At 40.0% G+C, this 25,794-nt stretch overlaps 1 protein-coding gene across 1 annotated transcript in view; it reads right to left on the bottom strand.

The window, feature by feature from the left end:
- LOC149168269 (protein PIGMENT DEFECTIVE 338, chloroplastic-like) overlaps positions 1–25,794 on the bottom strand; it is a 359,634-nt gene that overhangs the window by 302,485 nt on the left and 31,355 nt on the right. The window contains 3 exon segments of the mRNA XM_089428201.1: positions 7,387–7,467; positions 7,674–7,748; positions 7,830–7,904. Coding sequence (XP_089284327.1) covers positions 7,387–7,467; positions 7,674–7,748; positions 7,830–7,904 — 231 coding nt within the window.

The raw sequence follows: 25,794 nt of genomic DNA, 5'->3' as shown, positions 1-25,794 counted from the left end.
GGATCGATTATGAGGAGACCTTTGCACCTGTCGCAAGGTATTCTTCCATACGGACGATTCTTGCTCTCTCAGCGCAGATGGGATGGCACATTCATCAGATGGATGTGAAGACTGCGTTCCTCAACGGAGTCATTGAGGAGGAGGTGTACATTGAGCAACCCGAAGGCTTTGAAGTCTTCAGCAGCGAGTCGCATGTGTGCAGGCTCAAGAGAGCGCTGTATGGGTTGAAGCAAGCACCACGTGCTTGGTACACACGGATAGACAGCTATTTCACAGGACTTGGATTCTCCAAGAGCGAGGCGGATCCGAACCTATACCAGATTGTGGTGGAGGGTAAGTTTCTTATCATTGTACTGTATGTTGATGATTTGATTCTAACGGGTGATGAGCTGTTGATACTGTCATGCAAGAAGGATCTTGCTACAGAGTTTGAGATGAAGGATTTGGGCCTCCTTCACTATTTCCTAGGATTGGAAATATGGCAGCGCAGTGGTGGACTGTTTGTTTCTCAGGGCAAGTATGCTCGGGAGATACTGGAGAAGTTCAACATGCATGGCTGCAAGCCTGTTGATACTCCTCTTCCTGGAGGTTGGAGGAAGGAGGATGCCACTTCGGGAGAAGAAGTGGATGCCACTGTTTATCGACAGTTGGTGGGGTCGCTGATGTATTTGGTCAATACACGACCTGATATATGCTATGCAGTTAACCAGCTTTCACAAGCTATGGTTAAGCCTACCAAGCTCTTCTGGAAGGCGGGCAAGCATGTATTGCGCTACTTGAGAGGCACATCGGGATATGGTTTGTGGTACAGACAGGAGGATGAGGTGAAGCTATGTGGCTTCACGGATGCAGATTGGGCAAGGAGCCCAACGGACAGAAAGAGCACATCAGGAGGGGTCTTCAGTATCGGATCGACAGCAGTTTCTTGGTACAGCAGGAAGCAGAGATCTGTGGCACTCAGTTCAGCGGAGGCCGAGTATATGGCAGCAAGTTTGGCTGCATGCGAGGCTATATGGATGAGGAAGATCCTGGTTGGTTTGTTCGGTTCTCATTTGGATCCTACTGTGATTTACTGTGATAACCAGAGTTGCATTAAACTCTCGGCTAATCCTGTATTTCATGATAGATCTAAACATATTGACATCAGGTACCATCATATCAGAGATTGTGTGCAGCGGAGGATCATGTTACTTTCGTACATTCCAACGGAGGATCAGGATGCTGATATTCTGACGAAGGCTCTCACCAGGAGCAAATTCGAGTACCACCGAGGCAGGATAGGGGTTGCTGATAATCCATATCTTGTCGAGAGGGAGTGTTGAGATTGCAACAAGATGATGGAGCTTAGTGAAAAGAGTCGCCTTCACTAAGTGGGCCCGCAGGCTATTTTTGGCGCAAGTCTATTTTTAGACTATGTCTATTTTTAGACATATGGATCATGTCTATGTTTATGGATGATTGATCAAGTTGGGAAAATAGATGGACTTCTATTTTTGATGAAAGTGTGAGTGATCACAGTGTGAGTGATCAAGTCTATTTTTAGACTGGCTGTCAAAAATAGAAAAGTCAAATATTATTATCTCACAATAATATTTGGACTATAAACTTAATCTTATTCTCTTGGAGCACTTCAGTTTGAGCTACGGAAGTGGCACATGCAGCTGTCAGAAGGAAATTCGTTTTTCTTATGAGTCAGTTGAGTTGTTGCATGCATGACTTCAGTTAGAACTCAAGTGAGTTGAGTTTAGTGGACTGGAGGTACAGTTGATGGAGTTGTGTTCAGTTTAGCTTTGTTAAACTGGTTGTATTTAGTCTAACTGATCAATAGACTAAAGATGAGTTGGGTGAATTAGTTATTAATTAATTCACAAGTTATTAACTCATAATGCAACTATAGAATACATCAGTTAACTCAGTTGCATGTCAGTGCATGTTCAGTTCAGCAGGGACAGGTGTTAGAGGATCAGATTGCTATCAGTTGTGACTATAGCTGTGCATGATGATTTGCACAATCAAAGGATTGAGTATGCCAATGAGTTTGCTCACGTATCTTCATGATATTATAGCTGTTGCTCACGTCCAACATAGTGTGGGTGACTATTTTGCAGTGTAAAATCGAGTTTGGGAAGCAATTCTCATCAGTTCTTGAGCAGGTATTGAGCAGTGGAAGAAGGCAAGCAGTGGAAGAGATTTGGAGATCAAATCTGAGCTGTATTGTGTGCAACAGAGGTGGAGATACTTGTGAGAAGTATTATGCTGTGTAATGTTACATGACTCAATCATTAATATACAGATAGTGTGGGGTTTTTAGCGAGATGCTTTCCCCGTGATACATACTGTGTTAATGTGTGAATGCTCTTGATGTTTTATTGTTATTGATGCTGCTATATTCTTGATCAACGTAGAGGAGCTTATGTATTGTGTATGTTTTCCGCATTAGTACATGATCAGGATAATCTCCATTGAATATGTGTTAAATTATTCAAAGTTTCTACAGGATATTTTGAAGATGTCAAAGGCTATAGACTTATTCCATTTAAGTCCAAAAATGTTATCATTAGAAGAGATGTAAAATTTGATGAAAATATATCGGCCTGCGAGCCTAGTCCGGCGGATGTGCCCCCTCTCCCTATCTCTTCTACTTTTGAAAACATTTCTTCTTTAGATGATGAAAGTGAGGATGACAATCCTCCCCCACCATCTCATGATCCTCCTTCAGCTCCTCAGCTTCCAAAATGGGTTCGTGCTACTCGAGATGCAGCAAGTGATCTTGCCGATGATCCTACTGATCAGCGACGCACACGTTCTCAGTTTGACAGAGCCTCTTCTTTACTGGCTCAAGCTCCAGCAAATTATGATCCTGACACCTTTGTAGAAGCTTCAGGCCATCCAAATTGGGAAGCAGCTATGAATGAAGAATATCATTCCTTATTGGCAAATGATACACGGGATCTTGTTCCTCTACCAAAGGGATGAAAACTTGTTAGATGCAAATGGGTTTACAGAACCAAGTATGGACCAAATGGGAAAGTTGATAAACATAAAGCTCGTCTTGTTGCTAAAGGTTTTTCACAGGTTGAAGGGATTGACTACACTAAAACCTTCTCCCCTGTTGCCAAAATGAACTCTATCCGCCTTGTTCTTTCCCTTGCTGCCTCGTTCAAATGGGAAGTCCATCAGATGGATGTTAAATCTGCCTTCTTGCATGGGGACTTGCATGAAGAAATCTATATGGAACAACCTATTGGCTTTATACAAATAGACTCCAGCCTTGTATGTCGGCTTAAGAAATCCCTTTATGGTCTCAAGCAAGCTCCTCGAGCTTGGTATGCCAAAATGGATAACTTTCTTTTAGAAAATGGCTTTTCTGGTGTCATTCTGACAATACTGTCTACACCAAGAAAGTGGGCAAGTCTCTTATCATTCTTGTTCTTTATGTTGATGATCTTATCCTGACTGGTAGTGATCCCAACCTTATAAACCATGTGAAGTCTAGCCTTAAAAGGAAGTTTGAAATGACAGACTTAGGACACTTACATTATTTTCTCAGTCTTCAAGTCTTGCAATCCAAGGAAGGTATTTCCCTTTCTCAGTCCAAGTATGCCTGTGATATTCTATGCCACTTTCACATGGAAGACTGTAAGCCAGCCCCTTCTCCCTTTCAGTCTGGAGTCAAACTTGCAGTCACTTGTACTTCTCCTGAAGTTGATGCTACCTTATACCGTCAACTTGTAGGAAAACTTTTGTATCTAACCCATACTCGTCCTGACCTTTCCTTTGTTGTTGGCCTTGTTGCTCGGTTTATGCAAAACCCACGTGAAAGTCATTGGAAAGCAGCTAAAAGAATACTTCGTTATGTTCGAGGTACAGTTCAGTTTGGGATTCATTACAGTGCCGAAGCATCTCCTCTATAGGTTGGTTTCACTGATTCCGATTGGGCTGGTGACCCTGATGATCGAAAGTCTACTGCAGGTTATGTGTTCACTCTTGGTTCAGGACCTATTACATGGGCTTGCAAGAAACAAGGTGCCATTTCTCTTTCTTCAGCAGAAGCAAAATATCGTGGTGTCGTAGAAGCTAGTAAGGAAGCCTTGTGGCTTCGTCAGATCCTGTCAGAGTTTGGCTTTCAGCAGCAGCATCCGACTACACTTTGGTGTGATAATCAAAGTGCCATTCAGTTATGCAAAGATCCAGTCCAACATCAGCGCAGAAAACACATTGAACTGCACATGCACTTCATCAGAAAGCTCATCCATGACCATGTTCTTGAAGTGCAATATTGTTCAACAGATAATCAAGTTGCAGACATCTTTACAAAGGCTCTCACAGAGGCGAAGTTCACTAAACTTCGATTTATGGTTGGAGTTCAGGAAGTTGTCACTAAGGGGGGATAGGCTCTAATGCCTCCTTCCTTCTCCTATTGTGTCATATTTGTAAATCCTTCAATCCTATCCCAAGTTGTTCTTAAGGGGGGATGTTAGGATATTCCGACACATAGGAAATAGTTAAGTACAACTTGGTCTAGTATAGAGTTAGGTATAGAGTTAGGTAAAGTGTGTTTCTTTACCTTGTACATTTTGTAACTTACAATCCGACGGTCACGATATGTAGTGATCCGACAGTTCACTCTCTCCTCGGTATTACCGACACTTGATCCGTGGCTTGACACCCAATTGGTCCATGATTTCTATGTAAAGCGCATGGAGGGTCATTTGTAGGGTAATCTGTCTATGAGAGAAGCATATGTAAATTTTCATTCTTTTATTAATAAATTGCCTGAAGTGGCCGCGTTGGCTCAGACCGTGGACTGTTTCCCTCTTTGAGGGTTTTAACCACGTCAAAAATACTAGTGTATTGATCTGCGATCTGGTTGTGAGCAGTGTCCTTTGGTGTTCTGTCTGAGGAACTTACCCTGTAAATTCCTACAACAAAATCTCCAAAGACCTCCCAAGACTTAGCTATCCTGACTAACTCTGTGGGTGAAACTATCTCACCAATAGCAGTGAAATCATCACGTACCTATTTGATCCTGCCAAGATAATGAACTACACTTTCAGCCTTTGTCATCCTGAAGTTCTTCAATTGTTCTTTGAGTACCACCTTCCTACTCTCATTGGTACTCTGATAGAGAGTGGTTAGAGTTGTCCACATCTGATATGCATATGTGTTTCCTCTCGCCTAAGGAACCACGTGATCTTTCAGACTGTCCATCAAAATCCTTTTTGCCTTTGCATTATTTTTTGTGAGTCCAGCAAGTTCATATGTAGCAGTAGGAGGTACAACCACTTGCCACACTATGTCCCAAAACTGTTGCCTCCTCAAACACTGTCTGAATTCTGTCCTTCCAAACGGCATAGTTGGATATCCCATCCAGTCTGTCCTCTATCCTTAAAAACATGGCCATGATTGCTTTCCAAAATTTACAAAACCAAGAAAATAGAAAAATGAACTTTCCAGCACACCTTGTTATCCCAAAAGTTCAGTCTCTGTGAAATTTCACCTTGCTGTCCCAAAATATCAGTCCGTTGTCCAAACAGAGTTTTTTGTCCAAAAATTCAGTTTGTTGTCCAAACCACTGTTTGTTGTCTCAAACTATTATCTGTTGTTCAAACTGCAATTTTCAATCTATAGCTCCGATACCATGTCGAAATTTGATGTCTAAAAAGTTTCCTACAATCCCAATCCAGTTTTAACTTCACCTTATCACTCCCATTCAGTTAAATGTCATTTCCCATAAACATACATTCAACATATAGAATTCTGGAAATGAAATTTTCATATTAAAACACATGGGAATGTCAACACATGCTGAAAATAAATATGGACATAAACAAACCAACAACACATATAAAAATACACACTGATTTTTGGTCAACTTAGACCTAGGCAAAACCCCTTCAATCTTCTCCGAGGAAAACCTGTTAGAGAGCTCTTCAAATTTATTTATCTTTCAATTTTAGGAAAAATACATTTGTAGACAAAACAAAACAGCAAAATACAACTTATCTCTTCAGCCCAAAACTCCTTGAAAACTGTGCCCACTTTGCCTCGATTTCCATGCCCACTTGAAGCTAAAAATATGTATTGTACAGACTGTATGGATTTTTCAAAAAAATCTCAAAAACTTCTCTCGAACGGCGTGCAGCTCACAGCATTAAATGTTGTTCGTACTGTACCTTTTGTTGTCTTCTAGGCCTTGATTTCCATGCCCATATTTGCCCATAAATCACTCCTTTAGTTTGCTGCAACAAATTTCTCCTTCAGAATTTTTCTCCAACTCTCAACCTCCTTTCTCCAATCTGCTTAGGAAGAATGAATTCAGTGTTTTTTCTTTTCCCCCTTTTGTTTCCCTAAATGACTTTTGGACAACCCTAAGATTTAATGGCTCGGATTCATTTAGATCAAGGGATGAGAATATATGTGCATTTAATTCTCACTTTCTATTTTTTAACTCAACCATTAAATAAAGTACCCACAATGTACTTTATGTCTAAAGTCACCCTTCACTTATAATTTAACATTGACTTTACCACTTATAAAGCCACTTTCACTTTATAAAGTCACACTTAGGAAAAGAATTGTTTTGGACACTTTTCCCTAGGTAGAGACTAACCCATGGGAAATCACTTGTCCAAGGTACATTAAAAATCAACAGTCTATATATATATTCTTCATGGTTTATAATTTCTGGGACTTTATGTCTTGTTGATTTGACATAAGTTAAGAGGGGTTATGTTAAGTGATTTAACATTATAACTAATGGGCAGATTTTTTGCTCTTTTTACAGCTGTCATAAGTGTTTTGAGATCTGTTTTATGCATTATAAGATGTCCCAAGGGGACTGAAACTTATTGGCACACTTTGATATCTTATCTCTTGATTGCCTAGTTGACTGGAGTTGTCAAGAGTTGAAATATTGTCCATTGTTGCTGCGGTTTTATTTATATTTCATAACAGCCCTAAGGCTGAAAATTCACAGGGTTAAGATATGGGAAACTTCTAGTGAAGAAGTGAAATCTCTGTTTTGCAATAAACTCTTGAACACAGAAATTTTTACACTTTTGGTTTCTAAAAGGAAGCAATCTAAGTCCAAGTATTTAATAATTACAGAGTCATTGAACCAATTTGCCATCTTCTGGGGCATTGATAAGATCAGCAACATAACCACCCTAAATTTGCAGAATGACAACATCTGGAACAAATTGCCAAGAAGAACCATCAAGACATATAAAACTAAAGTGCATGCAAAAACAGAACAATGAAGAAGATAAAGATGCATGTTGCTAAAGCCTATTTCACAAACTCCATCCTCCATTATGACCAGGCATTCATCTTCTGATTTCTCAATTAAGAGACAAAAGGGATGGCAAAGTAAACAGTGCTAACCCAAGCTTCCCTTTCACTGATTATTAGCTCGCCATTTTCTTCATCCATTCTAATAATCAGTACATTTATCTGTCTCCCAACCTTCACCAAATGCAGAACAAACTAATCAACAAAGAGAAGTTTCCAGTAAATAAATGCTTATTCTACTATGACCGAGTACCCATCTAAATAACTACTTTCAAATTCTGGGGACCATAAATACCAAAGATCACAAAGTTTGCCATACAAATTTTCTTGGATAAAATGTAACATGTTTGCAATAGACAACTTTTGAAAACCCGGCTTACATTAATTTTTAAGGCTGCAAAATTATCATAAGGCTTGTTCACCAGCTCTGTTTTGGGAAGAAAGGCCCTTAAGCCCTGAAAAATAACCCAGAAAACAGATTTAGATATATAAAAGGTTAACAAACAAAAGACAGCATAGAGCAGTAGAAAGCATACCTCAATCCTTGTGACAAGCCCACCCGTGTTCCATTCTGAAATGTAAATGTTTATAGGTTCCTTCAGCTGCTGTATCTGTGAAAAGCATAAAACAAAAACAATTACTTCTAAAAGTCAAAAAGCTATTCTATAAATGAGGTACTCAATGGTTTGAAAAGCATCTCACTGGTTTTACCAACGCTGTTAACATGATTTGAAAAGGTCGAAACAAGACAAAGTTAAGAGAGATCACAATGGACCACTTCTGCAATCAAATCTGCATTTTGTAATACCATCATGGTAATGCTTCAGGTGAGCCCTACTGACCAGACTGGGTGAGTTTATAAATAATAAACCTCACTGAAATGACTTGCAATGGACAGTTTTGTAGGCAGGAAAAGAAATGCTGAATGACAAGGTAAAAGTTTTGATTCCAAGTATATGAGAAAATATTCGTCAAAAATGAGCTCAACGTGAAATGCAAAAGAAGTTGTTAAGCAAGCACTACCAATATTAGTACCAGGCTATGTCACAAGGTTCGTCGAACTTTAACCTTGAGGTTCGAATTTTGGCGAACCTTAAATTTTTTTTGAGGTTTGGCGAACCTAATCGAACCCCATCGCCATTGACCAAATTCATAGATCAAAACTCATAACCTCATGTCACAACTTGAGCCTGTAATTTATCCTTGAAGTTTCCATGTCCGTGATAACTTTTTTTGACGTTTACTGATGTTGATTTCTTACTATTTTATCCTATAATTCATTATATATATATATGTGTGTGTGTGTGTGTGTGTGTGTGTGTGTGAACCTAATGGCGAACTTCATTCGAACCTGATCAAAAAATTCGAAAGCAAACCAAATCTAATCATTGTCGAACCCTAACTCGAACTCGAACCATGTGACATTGGTACCAGGTACAGTCAAATGTGCATCATGCCTTGCTCCTATGACTGTCATTCTAGGTACATGGACTTACATTCCTTGAATTTCTTAACTTCTCTATTACCTTTTATTCTATGTTACACGAAATGAGAAACTAGAAACAGGTTCAGGGTTCACAACAGGAAACAGAAATTCTCAGGTTTCACAATTTAAAAACGCTCTAGGAATTTTTAAATATATGTGAGAATAATTTAAAATTTTATCCCTCAAAACTCATCATGCAAAAAAATCGCAGAACATTCAAATTTATAAAAATAAAAAGCATTAGATATCATATTCATAACAAAACTAGGCCATCCTCAATTACATGCTTCATATTCATAACAGAAATACAGAAATGCAAATATCAAAATGTTCATTGTTCAGTTCATGATGATAAATTAGTTCACACATAAACCACTAGTCATGTTGCATCTCGTTAGTTGACTCTTCCAGAGTGAAAGAACAAGAGGCACTGGTTTGATCAGAACCAGTGGTGTTATGACCACAGCCTTCTGACATCTCTTATATATTTGCTTGCAACATCTCCAAAGGCAACTCATCATCACCATCATCTTCAGAACCTCCATAATCCCACATCCTAGTGGTGCAACAAGGTAATATTCTTATCATCATGATCAAAGGCGAAGATTTGAGTGAACACACACAATCTTGAGCCTTTTGTGAGGTTAGGCAAGTCCTTTACACAGAATGGATAAAGGAATACTAACTCCAATTTCTCCAATTTCACTTACATGTTGATGAACTAGTCATGTGTAGCAAAATAGAGGTGGTGTGTTTTAAAAATTAATAATAAGATAAGACCATTTTATTAATGCCCAAGAGTGACCAAAATAGGTCAACGGGACTAGAGATATAACATGCCACAATAGTGGTGTGGGAGTTACACAAGGCAACTCCAAAGCACCAGAAAAGAGAATTACAAATAAAAAAGAAAGAAAAATTAGTGAGTAAATAGGGGGTAAAACTTAGTTGAAAGAAAGATATTACATTGCATTCAAAGTAGATGTAGAGGTCAAAGTAGGAACATCCATGTCCTCACCCATAATTGTGATTGAGCCAGTACCAAGCCTAATTATATCCTTTGGATAATGCCTTGGGCTGATAGGGCCTGATTGTCGATTTTTGTGTAGCATTGAGAGGTATTCCCATATGGCTAAAGGGTCTTCAAGTCGGCCCTAGATGCATCATGTAAATTTTTATTTTTACAAGGCAAGTCGACCAAAAAGAAGTCAAGTCAGCCAGCCAGTGAAGGGACGTGTCCCATGGGTTGTCACACTCCCTGGACATGTATAAATAAGACATTATGATGTCTCATTTCAAGACCAACCAAGAGCAACTCTTTCTCTTTCATCATCATTCTTATCTCTCTTGGACAGCTGCAGATGTAAGGAAGAAGAACAAATTGATCTGGCCACTTTCACTGAGGTTGGCCAATCCTTTGACCAGCATTGACTAGAACTATTTGACATCTGTTTAACCAAGTTTGACTTGGTGTTAACCACAAGCCGTTAACTGTAATTGACCGCATAGCCGAACTTAACCGCAGGCCGAAATTTGATCATAGTTGACTTTTGACTGGCTTTGACGAGCGTTGACCAGCTATTGAATTTGACTAGGTTTTACTCGTATTTTGACTCATATATTGGCACAGATTTCTAGACTTTGTTGATCTGTAAACCTTGTTGAAGAATACTTTTTCCTAAGAAGCCGACGCAGAGGCAAGAGAGGCTGACGCAGGGCCTAGAGGCAACGCTAGAGGATTTCGTGGGACAAACTGGGAGATGGAGAGCTGGATAGGGTGACGCAGTCACTATCAGAGTGACGCAGAGCAGCAGAAATTGCATTGTTGCTGTGGGATTGTCATCCGGTGATTTAGCCGGAATATCTGTCTCCGACTGAGAGGTACTATTGCCAAGGGCATTCTCTGTTGGGTGAGCCATTTCTAGCACCCAGGTTGCATTCCGAAACTTCATAATAATAAAACCCTCTAAATAGATGCACTGATTTTCCCGCATTGGGTTTTTCCGGGGACATTAGTCCAAAAACAACTGTGTCACTTGTGTGCTTGTTTACTTTCAGTTGATGATCTCTATGTGTTGATACTGTACTTGTATTTATTTTCAGCATTTACATGGTAAATAACTTGTTAAGTAATTGAACAAGTAGGAAGAAATAAATCAGATAGTACACGAAGAATTTCTAACGAGTTAAACTTAGAAATTCCAACATGGTATCAGAGCGTGGTTGCAGATCACAGGATAACTGAAGGCATCATCCAAGCAGAGCAGTAGCAACAGAAATAGGCGTCCCGAGTGACAGAAGTTGTTCCAAGTAGAAAGCATCAAGGAAGGGGTGACGCAAAGGGCTTGCGTCATCAGTTCGAGCCAGGAGGAGGATCAGCGCAGAGGCAGAGAGGAGTAGACCTGACCTACGCAGTGCCCAGTCATCTTTCTCAGTCAAGAAGGATCGACTCTGTGGCCAGGAGGTGCAGATTTTGTCGGTGTCAGGATTGCGCAGAGCCTAAAGGCTCAGTCCTTCAAGTTGCTGGGGTATAGGAGGTTGAGGATAATTTGCGGAGTGAAGCTGGTGGGGTACTGTGGTCAAAACAGTACCTAACAGGGCAAGACCAAGGAGGAGGGATTTCCAGAAAGGAAATCGAGACTCAGAGGGAGTCGAACTGACGACTTCCAGGAGGGAAGTAAAGAGATTCAGAGGAGTCGGAAGAAGAGCAGCATAATGGCCATGAATGGACTAAGAGATCAGGGTAGGTTGGACGAAGCATCCAACTTCGTGGTCTAGAAGGCCAAGATCTTGTCCATTCTAGACAGATATCACATCAAGGACTTCGCCTTGAAAACAATAGCGATCCCAGTTGACCCAGCTGAAAATGAGAAGTACGAGGAGGCAATGGTCAAGGCGAAGTGCATCATTCTTGATGGGGTCAAGGATCATGTGGTGTCGTATATTGCCGAGAAGAACCCGGCAAATGAGATGTGGGATGCCCTGAAGAAATTGTACCAGCATACTTTCGTGCAGAGGAAGATGTTACTTGAAAATCAGTTGCGGTCATACCAGATGCAGAAGGGAGAGCAGATAGATGTCTTCCTCGGAGGATTGAAGGAGATCCATGACCAGCTAACTTCCATAAGGGCCACGTCGGATCAGGAATTGATGGTGAGAACCACATTGAATGCAGTCTCAGAGGATCGGGAGGTATTTGTCCAGAGCATACTGGGCAGGTCGAGCCTTCCAGATTGGGAGGAACTGTGGGCGTCTCTTTGTCAATAAGAGATCAGACAGGTGACCAAGGCGGGGAGTAGCAGAAAAGGGGTCAGAATCAAGAAGGAGGAAGAAGAAGATGCGGCTCTCGCATCTGCGGGAAAGGAGAAGAGAAAGAAGAACCTCTCCAAGGTCAAGTGCTTCCATTGTGGGGAACTGGGTCACTATGCGAACCAGTGTCCGAGGAAGAAGAGTAAGGGAGAGGCTTATGACTCGAAGGCAGCGCAAGCAAAGGCGTTGAAAGAAGTCGAGGAGGATGACAACTGTGCCATGAGTGCTCATGCGCCACTTGAGAGGACGTGGGGTGACATCGAGTTGTAGTCAGACGGACTACAGACGATGGGGGGCAGGATCCTTGAGGTACCCAACCTCTTGGATTATACCTTGCTACGGGAGCCCCGAAAAGGAGTAGCAAGATTGGCAGATGTCAGTAGAGACGAATGCGGATGAAGCGGTAGAGAGTGCTACAGTGCAGGAGTCCCGGGACAGCACAAAGGCTAGCAAGGTGCAATGGTGGGAGATGCATGGAGTTGTTGCGACGGCGCAGAGGTCAGTAGAGGGAGCACTTGTTAGCAGCAGAGGGAGCTTCAGCATCGAGAGAGTCTCTAGCCTAACAGGGATGTCAGAGTTGGGTGGATCAGTTACTTCCATCTCAGTAACTGGGTTGTAGTGCAACAATTAGCAGTGGCAGTGCTATGGGCAGCACTAATGCAGCATGAGGAGAACAGGATGCAGTGCAGATGCAAGTGGCAGTGGCAGTGCCATGGGCAGCAGCACAGATGCAGAGGGAGTTGTCATACAGATGAAGCAGTGGAAGTGGCAAGGCCATGGGCAGTAGTATAGGATGCAGCAGTGCAGAGGATGTGGGCGGGGAGGCCTAATATCAACGCAGGTACCAATGCTAGATGATCAGAGTAATGCTCAGTGAGGAGTATTAGTAGAGCACAGTCCTCGCTAAGAGGGAGTGTTGATTTGGGGTAGCATCGGATGTGCTCTAGACATGAAAATTGGTGGAGAGGCTAAAGCACATGAGATCTCTAAGACCCATAAATTGTTTGGGCAGATTCTAACCGGTTTGGGAGATATTAAGATAATTAATATTTTTAATGGAGTTCCTAAGTCTAAACTTAGGAAAAATAAAATATTAATGGGTATTAATATAAAACTGGGTTAGAGTGGTCCAAAAGTCATGGATTAAGAAAATCTAATCTTAGTAGTTGAGTAGAGATTTAATCTCGATCGCTGATGGACCAATGAGAAAATTATAAGAGGAGGCTTGAGGGTCAGTTGGAGAACACACCAAGAGAGATCAAGAATTCGCTTTCTGGAGCAGGGTTTGCTGAGGAAATCGAGTGAGTGATTTGAGTTGCAGCTGAGGGGCAGTGAATACATAGCAGAGAGGCAGAGTTAGTACTAGGAGGATCAGCACAGAGCCGGGAGAGGTTGACGCAGAGCCAGCTAGGGGCCACGTAGAGGCAACCAGGAGCTGCGCAGAGCTAAAGAGGCCAACGTGTGAGACGCAGAGGCTCCAAAAGTTGACGCAGAGGCCAGAGAGGCTGACGCAGGGCCTAGAGGCAGCGCTAGAGGATTTCGTGGGACAAACTGGGAGCTGGAGAGCCGGATAGGGTGACGCAGTCCCTATTAGAGTGACGCAAAGCAACAAAAGATGCATTGTTGCTGTGGGATCGTTCATCCGGTGATTTAGTCGGAATATCTGTCTCCGACTAAGAGATACCACTGCCGAGGGCATTCTTTGTTGGGTGAGCCATTTCTGGCACCCATGTTGTATTCTGAAACTGCATAATAATAAAAACCTCTGAATAGTTGCACCGGTTTTCCCACATTGGGTTTTTCCGGGGACATTAGTCCAAAAACAACGGTGTCACTTGTGTGCTTGTTTACTTTCAGTTGATGACTTGTATGTGTTGATATTGTACTTGTATTTACTTTCAGTATTTACATAGTAAATAACTTGTTAAGTAATTGAACAAGTAGGAAGAAATAAATCAGATAGTACAGGGAGAATTTCTAAAGGGTTAAACTTAGAAATTCAAACACTCCTTTTATAGTGTATGAAGTTGTTTACTTTCTCATGTCATGTGTCTCGATGCTCCACTATCAATGATCCATGCATTGTCATCGTTAAGAGAACCTGTAAGAGAAGCCAAGAATCCTTGACTTTTGACCTCGTTGAATAAGTAATAGATGACCTTCTTGACCCAACTTCCAGCAATGTTGATACCCATTATTATGTAGTTCATCAAAAAGGGAGAATCCATGCCAACAAATGATCTTCGACTCTTCCTGACCTTAGCTCTAATACCATGTTGGAATATCAAAGTAGCTATATTAGGGTTTGATTCTCCTTTCTTGATAATTACTTGTGAGTGTGTTGGCTTCTTTTACTTCTTTATTATCTTATCTTTCATCAATCAATTACCATATTGTGTGTACGAAGATCACAAAAACACGAGACAAAAGATGTAGTCACTATGCCAGGGCAAAACCCCCCTCGAAGGGAAAACCCAGTCAAGATAAATCTTCCTTTCAATAGTATTCTTTGAGACTCTTCACCCTAGACAAAGCCCAGACCTTCCCTCCAAACCAAGTCAGCGTCCCAAATCTTTGACCCCTTTCCAGCAACTTCGACTAGGCAGCAGCTTCCGGCAACATTGAAACTTGGAAGACTTCGATCTCCCTATCTAGGGCACGAAATAGAGAGAGAGAGAGGCACCAAAAGTTCAATTTTCTTCTTCTCCTTAGATTTCCCCAAACTCGCACTTCCTTTGGCTTCTCGACAATAGACTTCGCACTTCCCCAGCTACTCTTGAGATATCGAACTAGCTTGAGATGTGATGATCCAAATGACTTCAACTAGCATGTATTTATAGGCTTCCTGTGGGTCGAATAAGTGTCCTTAAGCCGACTTGATCTCTTCTAGGCCAACTTCGTATGGAGAATACATAAATCATATTTGACTCAATACTTAACCTTTTTACATTATTCAAAAGCCCAAGAAAGGTCTCTTTGAATGTACAATGACACTATAAACTCAATATTAATCCTAGGTGTCCACAATGGGGACTTTGACTAATATAATGATGTTAATTTTAGGTATGTTCTATGCTTAGAGAAATTTATTTCAATTTTCATAGTTAGCTCAATATCTTTTCCAAATTAGCAATCACATTAGCATTAAAGTAAATTGCAGATAGAACATAACATAGATCGCAGAAGACAAGCCAAGACAAGAGGACACAAGATGTGGCGCTAGCCAGGGACAAACCCCAATGTGGGGAATCCCTTGATCAATTCTTCTTATATGTTCTTCAATAGTTCAGCAGAGAGAGAGGGAGATAGTACATATATAATGGAAGTCAACACTTTGAATTATCTAAATAAGAGCATAGATCATCTCTAAGTAGATGATACATGAGGTAGCTAAACTCAGTTGAAGACATGTTGCTTCAACTGATTCTCCCAGGTGACTCCATCACCATGCGACACCTATCATTGTGTTGCTCCTCATCATCATGTTGCACCTCACTGTGCTGCACCATGCTGCACCCATCATTACTACGTTGTATCCCATCAAGCTTTACTAATCATGACTGTACCCATCACTGTACTTCATCATGTACCATTGTTGTCCCAATGTGCTTGTTGCACCATGCTTGCCACCATGTGCTCGTTGCACCATGCTTGCCACCATGTGCTTGTTGCACCTTCCTTACCATACTGTTGTCCCAATGTGCTTACTGCACCATTGTTAATTTTAGGGATGTTCTATGCTTAGAGCAATTTATTTCAATTTTCACAGTTAGCTCAGTATCTTTTCCAGATTAGCGATCACATCAACATTAAAGTAAACTGCAGATAGAACATAAACATAAATTGCAGAAGACAAGCCAAGACAAGAGGACACAAGATGTGGCGCTAGCTAGGGACAAACCCCAATGTGGGGAAACCCTAGATAAATTCTTCTTCTATGATCTTCAATAGTTTAGCAGAGAGAGAGAGATACTACATTTACAACAGAATTCAACACTTTGACTTTCTATATCTATATGAAATCAGTTGAAGACATGTTGCTTCAACTGATTCTCCAAGGTGACTCCTTCACCTATCATAGTGCTACATCTTGTCCACTTACTACACCTCTCCGTGCTGCACCATGATGCACTTATCATGACCATGCTATGCACTTCATGTTGCTGCTCCTGTCACTGAGCTGCTCCAATCATTGAGCTGCTCTTTATCACGGATCTACACTCAAAGACTTCTATGTTGCACTCATCATACAGCATCCATCATCACTTTGCTACCCCCATCCTGCTGCAACCATCACCATGTTGCATCCTTGTTCTCTGACTAACCCTCAACATAGTAACTCTGACCATCTGATAGGCAATCCTGAGAATAGCCTTGTTGTTGACTATGGCTTGTGGCTTAGCCTAGCAACAAGATAGGCCTCCAATACTTTATCTTGCTAGCATCCAAGCATCATAAGAACTTGATTGTGCTGTCAGCCCTTTCAAACACCCAGTTGTTTACATAAGCTGATCTAGAGCAGATGCATTCCTTCACTATGTAACAATGACTTATCACCATGCTGTCACCTACAGCAATCCGAGTTTATATTGTTAGTCCTTACAATATCCTAGGCTGAAAAGGAAATCGACAAGGGTAACCTCAAACCACTTCAGCTCAGTAGCTCGCCCTACTAAGCATGAGAGGGATCTCTCTAAGTTTCTTATCAATGATATGACTTTAAAGCAAATGAATCTTAGGCTAGATATATATATATATATATATTTGTTTGTGAAAAATTGTTTTTTAAAAGGTTTGTTGAACTTAGGGTTTGGGGACACAAGTAGGTCTAGGCTGTGGGAATACAAGGACAAGCATAAAAAGGAGCTAGATGTCAGAAGTCATGGTGCATTTGGACTATTCTGTCAGTGTAGTATAGAGGATATAGAGAGGAAGAAACTAATGAGCATTTAAAGATGATTTCATTAGCTTAAGAAGACAAAACATATAACCATGAAAACCTAGATAACAGAGCTTGATAATACAAGAATTCTGAGTATTTTATCACAAGGTATTCATAAGAGAAGAAATATAATGTATGCAAAGATGTTTTAGACCATGATTAAACAAAAGAGTGAAGCACAAACACCATAAAACTCACTGTTCTAGAGTTCCTTGAAAATAGCTGCAACTTGTATCTGTATTAGCTGAAAGATGATTACAATGCAAGCCTTCCTTTACAAAAAGTTCAACCCTTTTCTCCTGAGGTGAAATAGTATTTATAGACTCTCCTGACCTCTTTCCCACCTTCAGGAGTCGAACTCCTAGGTGGAGGAACTGACTCCAATATTCCCTCAACCAACAGATGAGAGTGAGAAGGAGAAACTCAAACACCTCATGAAGAGTTTGATTAGGAGTTTTCTTCTTTTATGAGGCCTAATGAACATCAAAAACAACCTATGATATTCATTTATTCATGCCTACATCGCCAAGCCTCGTAACTTGTGCCATTACAAAGAGAATCTTGACTTTGACCAAGTTTGACTAGAAACTAAAAAATTTACATGGTGAAATTTTACAAATAAAAACACAGAAAGTGCAGAAGCGCAGCGCCAACTTTGATCTGATTTTCAAGTGCCTTCCAGGGGTCAAAATACAAATCTGAGAGAACGGTCAACTAGCCCTTCAAGTCTAGTTTCCAGAACAGTTTGAATTTTTGAATTTGGAGCACGAGAAGACCTTCAAAAATCCATTCTCCCAAGGTCACTCCAGAAGCATAACGCCTGTCAAAAAATGGTCCAGAATGCTAGTTTTTTGCCACTATTTTGCCTTTTTCTCCCAAACTAAGCCACCTTTGCAAAATCTGGGCAAATGGGTTTTTAGAGGATGCCAAGACCTTTCCAAAAATATAAACTTTTCTTCAAATGGATGCCTGAGGAAAAAGCACAGCGCCAGGCCAATTTTCTGAATTTAGACCAAAAATTCTCAAAAAACACAAAATGCTCAAAATTGGCTCAAAATTGGAGGGAAGGTGTAAAAATGAGTTTGTTAAAGCTTCATGGATGCTTCAGCAAGCATCTCCAAGTTTCCCTCATCCTTTTGCTCTTTTTTGGTCTCCTTGAGCTTGTTTTTGAGCTGTTTCACTTTGACATTGGCGATCATGTGTTGAGCTTGATAATGATGTGCCATGTGTCTGAGCATTTGGTTATCTCTATTTGCCTTCTCCAGGAGCTTTTCCAAATGCTCATTCACCCTGTTGAGACAATATTCTTTATCTTGATGTACATCAAGGGCAATCCTCTCTTCTAGGTCAAGGTCTTCATTTAGCAATATTTGTTTTTGTTCCTCTTGTAAAGCTTCTTTGAGACCTCAGGTTCTTGGTCTTTTCCTCTTTCCTGTACCCCTTGATCCTTCAGGTTCGCTTGATTCTATGATCTCTTTACCTTTTCCAATCTGCTGCAATAACTCGGCTTTCTCCTTTTCCAAGATCAACTCTTTTGCCTTGAGTTGACTGTTTTCTTGTTCTAGGAATGATATAATGAACTTAGCTCTTTCCATGTTTATTTCCAGCTCATTGATTTGGTAGTCCTTGTCCCTGATGGTCTGTTTCATAATTGAAATCTCATCTTCATCTTCTAGATCAATGATCTCAAATTCCTGCTCAACTATCTTTTTACCCTTTGTTGCTGATGCCTGCTTTGCCGATGAAGAAGGATTGGTCCCTTTCTCTTTCTGAGAAGCAAACACAAGCCTATGCCCTTTCTTATACACTTTGGTGACCTCTGGCCTAGGTAGCTGAATCTTCTCTGCTAGTCTGCTAGATGACCCCATCTCTGCTTGTTGTTTTAGTGTGCTTGTGGACTGAGATGCTGCATTTTCTTCATGCCACTTTAGAGCTGTTACTAAGGAGGCTTCCCAAGCCATACCCTTCTCTGCCAACTGATGAAGGACAATGTTTTTGATGAGATTATGATGGAACAGGCTTGGAGAGTGCTCGTTGTCCTTCAACTGTATCTTCTCAGACATTTTTGAAATACTCCTAAACAAGTAATTGCACATGTTGAGTGGCTTTTGAGATGTGAAATGCATCAAGACGCGAATGTGATATGCATACAGCCTTGAGAATCTACCTTCACAGGTAAAGAACCTCATGATGGTTTTCATTAAAGGAGCATACTTCTCAAGCAAATATCTGAAAGGCATAAGGTGAGTATGTGTGTCTCTGTATGGAGTCTTTAAGAAGGGCTTGTAGTTTTCAAGATCTAGATTCATCCCTTTGAACCAGTATTCGCCATTGTCTGGTAGACCAGTTGCTAGTGAGATGGAGGCCATTGAGAAACTAAACTCAATACCAGCAATGACAGCAGTCTCCCCTTTCAAGTGTGTGGCCACCCAATTTGTCAGTCGTTCATAAAACCCTGCTTCACTTACTCTTTTGCAAAATTCCAAACAGTGAACATCTTCAAAACATTGTTTGATGAAAGGATAGGAGTTGATCTAATTGCAATCTGATGGTTCATATCTAAGAATCCTCCCTCCTTTGTGATGTCTCTTTCTCTCTGGTGAAGAATCAATCTCCATGATGATACAAAATCCTAGCAGCAAGAAGTGAAATAGATGTAAGGTGAGTATGAAAATGAAGTGATATATGAGGGATTTTGACAAAATGATGAAAGGGCTTTGTGAAGGATGAAATGGCTTTGAGAAAGTGATGAAAATGAATGTGGAAGATAGTGAACAAATGTACTGCTGATAAGTGAGACCAAGAAGGTTTATGGTGTGATTTTGCCAAAATAACTCTAGGAATGAGCTAGGGTTTTGTTTTTTTAGTGTTTAAACTTGATTTGGAGGTGGATGGACCAATCAAGATGACTCATCATACATGTATGCAGGTGTAAAAAGTCAATTTACATGTTTAGGAGATAAAAAAATGTGATGACCATTTCTACCCTAGCATTTCCCATGGCATTTTTGCTACAAACCCTAGCTTGAGATATTATAAACATGGAATGCAAATGGGAAAGCAAAAATCAAGGGAAATGATATACTTACTTGTTCCTCAGCATTAGCAAGCGATTTGACCAATTTTGAAAGCAAAAAATTTGAAATTTGGGTGGTTTTCGGGCACTCTGTTCTGCGCGTAGCGCAGTTCTTCTACGCGCAGCGCCAAAGTGCAGCGCAGTTCGCCTACGCGCAACGCCTGCTTCAGAAACGCAGCACAGTGTATCTACACGCAGCGCCTGTAGATTTTGGCCAAATTCTCCTAAGGAAATGAAATTTTTGCTTTTTAAAGCGAGTATGCTCGATGATGAAGAGTGAATGAGAGGTGAATGAAAAGGAATTAAGTCATTTTGAGTTTATATAGGGGTGACTTTTTCACTTTTTCCAAAAAGAGAAAATAAACCAATCCTCTTTTGTGAACTGATTTCCCTTTTCTGAAGGCAGCTTTTACCTTGCCTTTGCAAATGTGCTTTTTTGCACCTCCTGAGTGTTGGTGCTTTCTTCTCCTGAAACTTTTTGATGTCATGAAAATGAAAATAAACCATGTTTCATTCATTGAACTCTTTGCTTTGTCAATTTGACTTATTTCTGACTTTTTATGGAAATGGTGGACCTTGGGGACTCTTAAGACCCAATGGATGACCTCAGACCTAATGAAATGATAATGATGGCTTGACAAATTTTCATGGTCTAAGACAAGCAACCAACATGAGTGAAATTTCAGACAATGACTCTATCTTGGACTGACCATACAATGACCAAATTTGTTGTGTAAACCTAGTAACAGAAAAATTTGACAATGAAACCCTGAAATGACCATGGTAAAAGCATTTTTTGATCCAGGTGACAAGCTAACAAGACTGACACTAACATTGGCTCCAACTGGGGATGGCAGCTCCTTGGAGGTGTCAAGAACACCGTAGACCAAGTAGCCTTATTCATTAGGCAAATGGAGTCAATATGCATAAAAACTGATTTTTTTTACTGACAAAAGAACTAAAAAGATAAAAACAATACTCACTGAAAGAGCATTAGGGCCTTCACTTCGGGCTTCAAACTCTAATGACAGTTATCTAAAATGCTAGAAGTAAAATACAAACCGGTATATACAATGATGATGACCTTTCTAGATTTTTAGACATAGCAGTGCTTGAGAAGCCTACCGTTGGTCGCCCCTCCTGAATAGTCTCTTCCATCCATCTCTTCCAATAAGAAAGCATTCTTTCCTCTGAATGCAGAAATTTTGTATGGTCGCTTCCATAAGTTCTCAAACTTAGCATGTTTTCCCTTGTCTTCATTCTTGGCATCCCATCGAACGAATACATCTCCCAAATTGAAATTGTCTTCCTTGGTTTTGCGATCATAAAGCTTCTTGATTTTCTCTTGGAGTTTGGATGTGTTCTGAAAAACTTCCTCTCTTGTCTGTTGTAAATGAATCATCTGGTTTATTCTCCTTTGTATGTCATTAGTTTCACTATCCAATTCTTGTAGGATTTTCATTACCGGGACAGCAAGAGATGAAGGAAATACTGTGTCAACTCCATATACCAACTGAAAAGGAGACATACCTATTGACTTTTTGGCGCTGACCCTGTCCGCCCACAAAGCATTGATGAGTTTTTTATACTAATTCTTCTTTTTTGCCTTCAGGACTTTCTTGATGATGTTGATCAAAGATTTGTTGGAAGATTCAGCGAAGCCGTTCCCTTGTGGATGATATGCAGTGGAATGTCCTAGCACAATATGATATTTGGCACAGAAATCCACCATTCTTTTTTATTTGAAAGCAGCAGCATTATTTGTTATTATTTTCTGTGGGAAGCCAAATATAGACAAGATATTAGATTCCAAAAATTGAATAATGACAGAGTCAATAGCTTCCCTGGTTGGGATAGCTTCAATCCACTTTGTAAAGTAGTCGTTGGTTGTTAATATCCATTTGTGTTGTGCTGAAGATGATGGATGGATTTCGCCAATGAAATCAAGGCCCCACTGCTGGAAAGGAGCTGAAATCAAAATTGGTTGTAATGGTAATGGCAAAAGTTTCCTCTTTCCTTGAAAAATCTGACACTCATGGCAACTCATGACTGTTTTGTATGTATCAAAAAAGAGGGTGGGCCAATAGAAACCAGCCCTTAAGATCTTATTTGCTGTAGTTTTCCAAAAATGATGACCTCCACAATCTCCCTTATGAAAATCCTTCATTATATCTTTAGCTTCATTCTCTATTAAAAAATTCAGCAACACACCTCCCGGGTCTTTCCAAAATAAAACACCGTCCAGAATGCAATATTTTGAAGCTTTGAGTTTCAGTGATCTAACTTTACCTTTGGGAAATTCTGGAGGAGGATTCAAGTGTTGCAGGACATAGACAATGTCGGCGTACCAAGGAGACGACATGAACATATCAGACACTTGCATGAAAGGGTCCTTTTCTTCTGATTCTTCTGATAGTGCAGCCATCAAATTAATATCCAGTGCATGTAGATTTGATTCCGCCATAAGCTTGGCTAACCCTTGTCCTTTGATGAGCTTTGTAGGTTTGATCTCCAGGTCATATTCTAACATTGCTGCAATCCATTTTCCTCTTCTGCCTTCTGGATCTGTTTGTACAAGAATTTCTTTTACTGCTGCAGTAGGGACATAAGCAATAGTATGTGAATGTAGAATATAAACTCTGAAATCTTTGAGGGCCTTTACCAATGCCAATGCCTGTTTTTCAATAATATTGTATTTCAATGCTGCATCTCTTATAGTGCGACTGAAGAATGCTATAGGCTGCTCATTTTTTTGATCTTTTTTCTGCATTAGGACTGCTGCTAATGTGTGCTCAGAAGCAAAAGAAAAAATGATGAAATCTGAAGTATAATCTGGGCTAATTAAAATAGGAACAGTAGATAATGCAAATTTTACTGCATGAAATGATTTCATAGCCTCTAAAGTCCACTTTACCTCACTGTCCTTATTCAACATATTTGTCATTTCTTTCAAGTGTTCAGCTAGATAAGGAATAAATCTCCTCAAAAAATTAATTTCCCATTAAATGACTGAATCTCTTTCTTGTTTCTAGGGAAGTCTAATTGCTGAATAGCCTCCACTCTGGCAGGATCAATGCGGATGCCATCTTTAGAGATGATGTGTCCTAGTAGCTTACCTTCTTCCATGGCGAACAAGCTCTTCTTTGGGTTAAGTGAGATGCCAAATTTTCTGCATTTCTTGAAAAACAATCCTCAAGTGATGCAAATGATCTTCATCATATTTTGAAAATATTGTTAGATCATCAAAATAAATAACCAGAAATATATCTTTTTCATTTGCAAATGCTATATCCATAACGCGTTGAAAGGTAGCTCCTGCATTCTTCAACCCAAAAGGCATCTTGGCCTACATGAATGTTCCCCATGGCGTTATAAAGGCTATTTTGAGTTGATCGTCTTTGTGTACCAGAATTTGATTGTACCCAGAGTATCCATCAAGCAATGACATCCTAGAAGATCCAACCACCTTCTGAAGTATGTGGTCCATTTTAGGCAGGGGATAGTTGTCTTTCAGGGACACCTTATTAAGATTTTTGAAATCAATGCATAAACGAATTTCTCCGGTATTCTTTCTCACAGGCACTAGATTAGACATCCATTCAGAAAACCGAATGGGAACAATTATTCCAGACTTAAAAAGTCTATTTACCTCTTTTTCATTGATGGCAACAACTTGGGGTTGATTCTTCTCAATTTCTGGCGAAATGGCTTTTGATCCGGCTTTATAGGAATGGTGTGTTGAATGATACTTTTATCATAAACTTTCAAATATGAGTAATCCCAAGCAAATGCATCAACAAACTCCTTCATTAAAGACATGTACTTACCTTTTGTTTCAGGAGATAGAGATTTTGATAGTTTGACCAATTTAGGATTTTCAGCTGTGCTAATGTTAACATCTTCTACTCCTTTTTTAGTTAGGACCATGGTGGGCTTCTTGGCAATATCATCCTTGTCAAAGAACTCTTCCAAAGGCACTAAGCCTCTTGGGATGTTGTTGTCCTTGAGCTATAAAACTTCAATGTTAGCTGAATGAGTGTGGGAATCATCAATATTGTACACATCATCAATGTGAGAATTCTGAAATTCTCCTTCCAACTGCATAAAACTGTTGATTTGCTTATCATCACCAAATACTTGCCAAAACCTCATGTTATCTAGAACAATTGGGCGATGCTTAACATGGATGGAGTATTTATGATTAGAATGAAAGGGAATTTTTACCATACTGGCTGCAATGGCAAGCGAATCAGCTATGAGATTTTGAGTTCTAGGAATAAAAGATAATGTATATTCTGGAAAAGTTTTGAGAATATCAAGTATAGCATTGCGATAAGCTCTCATTCTTGGATGTTTGGCCTGGTATTCCCCTTTGACTTGCTTAATTACTAACTCGGAGTCGCCATAAACAGAAATCTTTTTTGCTCCCAACTTCTTCAGAATTTTGAGGCCAGCAATCAACGCCTCATATTTTGCCTCATTATTCGAACATTCAAATGCCAGCTTGTAAGAACTCATTCTCACCTTTGGAGGGATTTTGTTTGGTTGATGTAATGGCCCAAGTATCCAAACACCAATTCCTGCTCCTTCTCTCCCTGATGCACCATCAAACTCCATAGTCCAAAGACCATTTTCTTCTTCTGGAAAAAGAATTTCTGAAATTTGAATTTTTTTATTTTTAGGATCTTGAATGACTAACTCAGAATTTTCTGCTTTCTGCACTATTCTTTGAATCTCCTCAATAGGATTTGCAACCTATCTAGCTCCTTCACCAATCTCTTTACTTTCTGTTGTGATAGTTTCATGTACGTTGCCCATTAGGTTAGGAATTTCTGAAATTTCTACTAACTGACTTTCTTCATCAACAGAATCCATATCACTAAACAAAATGAAAGAGTCAAGATCAGTATGAACAGCATGTATTGGATGATTGACTAGCTTGTCTTTACTGCTGATCATAAATTTCATCTTCTTTTCTCTATAAAGTTTCTGGAGCTGTCCAAAAACAGGGATAGTGGCGTATGAAAAATCAAGCTGTAGTGTGCCCTTTAATTTTTCTCCCCAAGATCTTGAAAGCAACATGCCAAACCTAGGAGGAATATCAGCCACTACAACATCCATAAGTACATTTTTGGCTGGGATTTGATCTAAGGACACGACCAAGTCTTTAATAAGGCCAAGGCATTTCACTCTTCCAGAATCAAAAGAATAAAGATCATGGTAAGGTCGGGTGATGCTCAGTCCTAGTTTATCCATGATGGCTTTAGGCATCAAATTATGAGAGGCACCAAAATCTAGCATAGCATTATGAAGGATAAGGTCATGAAGTTTAAGACTCAGATAAAAAGGAGGAATTTCACTATCTTCAGGAGCTCCTTCTAAGGCTGGACCAAAAAGGATGGCTGGCTCATCATCAACTACATTGACTGTATCAGACATCTGATCAACCCTAAGCATTTTTGCAATCTGGAATTTGTATTTGTCATTCCTTACCAATTCAGTGAGGGGAATGGCTATCTTTAATTTAGAAATTTCATTTTCCAAACTAAAAAGATTAGATTGCTTATCTACCTCTTTTGAAGCAATGTCCTTCCTTTCTGTTTGGCCTTTAGCTTGAGTTTCCTTCTTTTGGCTTTCAGTTTGCATTTCTTTGTCCTTCCTCACATTGCTAGTGGAAGCTTCATTAGT

Source organism: Pinus tabuliformis, chromosome 4_2 (assembly GCF_031772625.1).
Source record: "Pinus tabuliformis cultivar Carrire ecotype Pingquan chromosome 4_2, CPIR1, whole genome shotgun sequence".
NCBI classification, from domain to species: Eukaryota; Viridiplantae; Streptophyta; class Pinopsida; order Pinales; family Pinaceae; genus Pinus; species Pinus tabuliformis.
The sequence above is the reverse complement of the archived record's forward strand: the minus strand, read 5'-3'. Positions and strand labels throughout refer to the sequence as shown.